At 47.5% G+C, this 6,000-nt stretch overlaps 1 protein-coding gene across 8 annotated transcripts in view; it reads left to right on the top strand.

The window, feature by feature from the left end:
* Positions 1 to 6,000, top strand: part of DMC1 (DNA meiotic recombinase 1) — a 49,186-nt gene that overhangs the window by 24,381 nt on the left and 18,805 nt on the right. For all 8 annotated transcript variants that reach the window (XM_083156390.1, XM_083156384.1, XM_083156389.1 and 5 more), the window contains one exon: positions 1,135 to 1,187. In XM_083156390.1, the coding sequence (XP_083012516.1) occupies positions 1,135 to 1,187 (53 nt within the window). The remainder of the gene's footprint in view (positions 1 to 1,134; positions 1,188 to 6,000) is intronic.

Raw genomic sequence — 6,000 nt, forward strand, 5'->3', positions numbered from 1 at the left:
GGAGGGGGCACCGAATGACTGTCTTGCCCTGGGCACCAGAAACCCTAGTTTCAGCCCTGCCATTGTAAAGAGGTTAAAGCATAAATGTGGCTTGTTCCCCCTTGCCACTGCCACTGCAGCTGCTTTGGCTCTAAGATGCCTAGAGGTATAAATGTATTACTGAACTGTATGCACAGGCGTCTTGTATTAATGTATACTATTTCCAGTGTTTTTTTATTGGTTTCAGTTAAAGGTCTAAATATTTAAATTAATTATTGCATTTTATGTTTATAAAGTATACCATTTAGTATTAATAGATTGTAACTCACCCAGTGTGGATCTAATGGATCCTTATGGAATTGAAGCTGCCTTTCCCTCTCCCTTGAGACCTGTATGAGCAAGTGTGAGAGGTGGGCCAACATAGTGCTAGCCTTCACCCTACAGCGGTTTTGCCATCAATGGGGGAGGTCCAATGGTTCTCTGGCATCAATGGTATTGGTTTAAGCCCCTGCTGTGTCGGAAGAGTCCACCAATGATCAATGTTTTTTTATCCATGGTGGTTTTCAGTCATCATCAAAGCCCCCTGTGTTTTTCTAATTCTTGGAGACTTTCTGCAGAGTCAGCAGGATTCTAATGAGTCCTGCTGGTGTACAGAGCCTTGGAGGCTCCCAGGAACAAAGATGCACAACCAAGCTCTAAAAGAACAACAACGGGGTCTAGCTACTGGAAGAACTTACCCTATGAGGCGGATCCGGAGGTGTACAATTTTGTAGCACGGCTCCATAAATGCATCACTTAGGTGGCTCCCAAGGTCATGGTGTAAATATACATGCTTTTGTATAGTAAAATGAATGAACTACAATGCATTGTAAAGAGGAAGTCATGGCTTTCTACTGCACTTAAGTAGAATGTTGTCATAATCTCCATAATATTGGGTAAACAGATTATATCCTTTATCACAATTATTGCTATATAAACCCTTAGTATATACTGTATTTTCTAATAAAGGATTACAGTATTAGCATGGCTCATTCCTCTTTCTGTTGAAAGGTCTGACAAGACCAAAACTTATTTCTAGTATAACCAATGCTCATTTTTGTATTCTTTCTTGTTTCTACTGAGTAGAATGAGCACTAACCTTTTTTTTAATTTCAGCAAGCTATTAGGAGGAGGAATTGAAAGTATGGCAATAACAGAGACATTTGGAGGTGATCATATACACCGTAAATGTAGATAAAGTGGGGAATATACAACAGATCAAAGCTGGAACTGTTGCAAAGTTTTGTACACCGGATACACTTAACCTAATGCTTCCAGTGGGCGTAATTTATAATTAAGGCAGTGGTCAAACTGGCGCGGTATGCAACAGTATGTCATACCGCCACATTAATATGGGGATTCAAAAAATAAAAAGGTGTGTCTTAGTAAAAGCACTGGTGAATGTCAGTGACCTGCCGAGCAAAGGCAAACAATCCAACAATGTCTACGGACTCACTCGAAGCCAGGACCTGTCTTGTGGGGCTTCCTCGGTGTCCTGTCGCTGGGACGGAGGTGTCTGCAGTACCTGCCCTCTGACTTTCCCCTCCACCAAGTAGGCTACCACTTGAAGGAAATGTTAGGGGGGAATGTCTGTGTCCACTTCTGTCACGTCCTCTGTACTGCTTTATCTTCTCCACAGTCCTGGTTTTCGCTCTAATGACTCCTGTCCAGGCGAGCAGTTCCAGGGATAACTGGGTGTTGAAAGGGGTCCTCTTTGCAAACTTAGCAATGGAACTTCAGGGTCCTGTCTCTTAGAATAGAATAGAATAGAATTCCTTTTTTTCGTTCATGCCAATGGTGGTCACTGGGACAGTGGGGTGTGGGTGGAGCTTCAGCTACAGGCACCAAGGAGAATAGAGTTCTTCGAGTGCAGCCCAGGCTCCTCCTCCTTATCCTGAAGTTGTGCAGCCCAGGCTCCTCCTCCTTATCCTGAAGTTGTGTTAAGGGACTGCAACCGATGGCCATCGGTTGCAGTCCCTTAACACAACTTCAGGATACCATCAAGTGGCTTTAAAGGACTCCCTCCAACCCCTCCGGATCAGAGTAGGTCATATTATCGTACATCTTTGGTGATTACAATACTGGGTCCAATATCATTCTTTTATACCATGAGGTTCATTTTAATGTCTTTTTAATATTATTGTTTTTATTGTGTACAATAAATTTTTGTTACATTGTAATATAAGCGCTGCTTCACCTTTTATTTAATTACTTTTTTCTGTTTGGGAGCTGACTACTCCCTAAAAGCAGCTGCTGTACTTGATTAAAACCACCCCTGGTAAGCGCTCCATACCAACCTCGGTTGGCCCTTCTTTCTGTTCCTGGTGACAAAGCCGGACGGGTCATACCAACCCATCCTCAATTTGAAGGGCCTAAACAAACACCTCTGTGTCCCCAAGTTCAGGATGAAGTCCCTGAGGTCTATCCTACAAGCTCTGTAACCAGAGGACTTCATGGCATCCCTGGACATCCAGGATGCCTACCTCCATGTACCAATTCGACTGGACAGCCAGTACTACCTCAGGTTTGCGGTCAAAAGCAACCACTACCAGTTCATAGCCCATCCCTTCGGTCTGTCGACCGCGCCACGAATCTTCACAAAGATTATGGCCACCATGGCGGCTGCCCTAAGGACTCAGGGCGTTCGTCTGCTACCATACCTGGACGACCTCCTAATATTGGCACAATCCGCCCAGACACTCCAGAGGCATCTGGAGCTGACAGTATCCCTTCTGCAGACCCACGGCTGGCTCATAAATTGGAAAAAATCCTCAACAACCCCATCACAGCGGATGGTGCATCTGGGAGCCTTGATAGACACAAAAACCCTAAGGGTTTACCTGCCAGAGGACAAATGGATACCCCTCAGAGACCTCCTGAAGGCCTTCCTGAAGCAGCACAGAGTCTCCGTGCACCTGTGCATGAAGGTCCTAGGCAAGATGGTCTCTTGCTACGACATGGCAGAATTTGCGCAGTTCCATTCAAGGCCCCTGCAGAGGGAAATGCTGCGTCACTGGAACCGTTCCCAGCCAAGTCTGAAAACACAGACCTTCGTTCTGTCCAGCCAGACCCGTCTGTCGCTCACATGGTGGCTCAGCCCTCAAAACCTTCAAAAAGGGCGCCAGTTTGTCATTCCTCAGTGGATAATATTGACAACGGACGCCAGCCTCCGAGGGTGGGGAGCCGTACTGGCAGAGCATTCCTTCCAGGGACGATGGACAAGGGAGGAGGCACTGCTCCCAATAAACATATTGGAGCTAAGAGCCATCCTGCTAGCCCTCAAGTCGGCAGGCCCTTTGGTCCATTCCAAACTGGTGAAAATACAATCGGACAATGCCACGGCAGTGGCATACGTCAACCACCAGGGGGGGACCAGGAGCTTGGCTGCCATGAAGGAGGTAACATCAATCCTGCAGTGGGCAGAACATCACCTGTTAGCTTTGTCGGCAGTTCACATCCCAGGGGTTCAGAACTGGGAGGCCGACTTTCTGAGCCGCCAGGACGTACAGTCAGGCGAATGGGAGCTCCACGAAGATGTGTTCCAGGAACTGGTCAACAGATGGGGACTCCCACAAATAGACCTAATGGCCTCAAGCGTAAACAAGAAGTTACCCTGTTACGGGGCTCGCTCCAGGGACCCACAAGCGTACCTGGTAGATGCCCTGTCAGCTCCATGGCCATTCTCCCTGGTCTACATTTTTCCTCCAGTGGCTCTACTTCCGAGAGTCCTCAGGCGCCTCAAACAGGAGAGGACCACAGCAATCCTCCTGGCTCCAGACTGGCCCAGAAGAGCCTGGTACACGGACCTTCAGGAGATGTCTCTGCAGCCACCTTGGCGGCTGCCGGTTCGTCCGGACTTGCTAGTACAAGGACCATGCCTTCACCCGAACCTACACAGACTAGCTTTGACGGCGTGGCTCTTGAGACGGACGTTTTAAGAGAAAAGGGTTTTTCATTGCCGGTCATAAAGACCATGATAGCAGCAAGAAAACCTGCTTCCTCCCGGATCTATTATCGAATCTGGAATGCTTTCTTCACCTGGTGTGCGAAGAAGAGCTTTCCGTCTAGGGAGTTTCGGTTATCCAGGATCCTGGCCTTCTTGCAAGCAGGCCTGGATTTGGGCCTAAGGTTGTCCTCATTAAAGGTCCAAGTTTCCGCTCTTTCTATTTTGTTTCAGCGGAACTTGGCAAAGAGGATGGCAATACAGACCTTTTTGCAGGGGGTCCTTCACATACAGCCTCCCTTTGTACCCCCAATTCAACCTTGGGACCTCACATTGGTGCTATCAGCACTACAAAGATCTCCGTTCGAGCCTCTGGAATCCTCAGAACTCAGATGGCTAACGTGGAAAACAGTTTTTCTACTGGCTATTTCCTCAGCCAGAAGAGTTTCGGACCTGTCAGCCTTGTCCAGTGTCTCTCCATATCTGGTGTTCCACTCAGACAGGGCAGTCTTGCGAACTCGAAAGGAGTTCCTACCCAAAGTTCTTTCCAGTTTTCACATGAACCAGGATATTGTTGTTCCTGCTTTTTCCCCGTTGGAGGATTCCCCCGAGTTACGCTCTTTAGATGTTACAAGAGCTTTAAAGACCTACGTTACTAGGACTCAAGCAATTCGCAAAACAGAGGCCCTTTTCGTGCTCTACGATGCAAACAAGAGAGGCTGGCCTGCAACGAAGCAGACACTGGCTCGATGGTTACGGTTAACTATAAAGCAGGCTTATGTGTCTTCCAATAAGCCAGTTCCATCTTCCATTAGAGCCCACTCCACGCGTTCGGTAGCGGCCTCTTGGGCGGCTCACCAGGGAGCCTCGGCAGAGCAGTTGTGTCGCGCGGCCACTTGGTCCTCTCCACACACTTTTCTAAAGTTTTACCAATTTGACACGTTCGCCAGGGCAGATGCTGCCTTTGGGCAACGTGTCATCAGTGCAGCTCAGGTGCGTTCCCTCCCGTAAAAGGGACAGCTTTGGGACGTCCCACTGTCCCAGTGACCACCATTGGCATGAACGAAAAAAGGGGATTTTGGTCCTACCTGTAAAATCCTTTTTTCTGAATCCATGGTGGACACTGGGCGCCCGCCCTCGCACACTGATCTACAGTAATGGGGGACGGCCTACACCTTCCTGAAACTTACTCTTCCTTCGGGTTGCTTGGTTTCTTTCCTGTTTCTCTTCCTTTTCCTGTACCTTGCGGGTAAGCTGTTGAACAAACTGAAGCCTGTAGGGGCGTGGAGGAGGAGGAGCCTGGGCTGCACTCGAAGAACTCTATTCTCCTTGGTGCCTGTAGCTGAAGCTCCACCCACACCCCACTGTCCCAGTGTCCACCATGGATTCAGAAAAAAGGATTTTACAGGTAGGACCAAAATCCCCTTATTTGTCTCACAATGGAGAAATTTACAATTGTTACAGCAAGGTTCAAGTACAGATAAGGGTGAAAATAGCAAATAAGATAAGAAGTCCAAACAATATAAATCAAGAATCTAAGAACATGTAGGTCTCTACAGACCGTGACAGTTGTACATTCTGATTGCAGCAGGTAGAAAAGACCTTTCTGGGGTTGTGACAGGGATCCATCCACAAACTATGGAAAATGATGCTCTGCTTTTTCAGTACCTCATCCTGTGAGGGGAAGTCTTGACCATTTGACAGTGCCTGGCGATGAGCAATGTAGAGGGTATGAGGTTCAGAGGCTTAGTGAGGGAAGCATGGAGAGAGTCATGCAGATACACTACACATACTGGCATACTACTCAGTCATACTGCTTTCACATTGCAGAAACGGGTATTGACCCTGTATTCTTAAATGGGACTTTAAAACGGGTCTGAACCTTAAGACCTTTCACATTGCAGGTGAAAACCGTTTTAAAAAGCATTTAATACCATTCACACATTCAACCCGTTTAACCCCCAAGGGACACTTTTCAAGCCATAGAAATAGAGCCATTCACACTGCCTAAAAAACGGCTTTGAAACGTGTAGGACTCT

This window comes from Crinia signifera, chromosome 8 (assembly GCF_055691185.1).
Source record: "Crinia signifera chromosome 8, ASM5569118v1, whole genome shotgun sequence".
In the NCBI taxonomy this organism is placed as follows: Eukaryota; Metazoa; Chordata; class Amphibia; order Anura; family Myobatrachidae; genus Crinia; species Crinia signifera.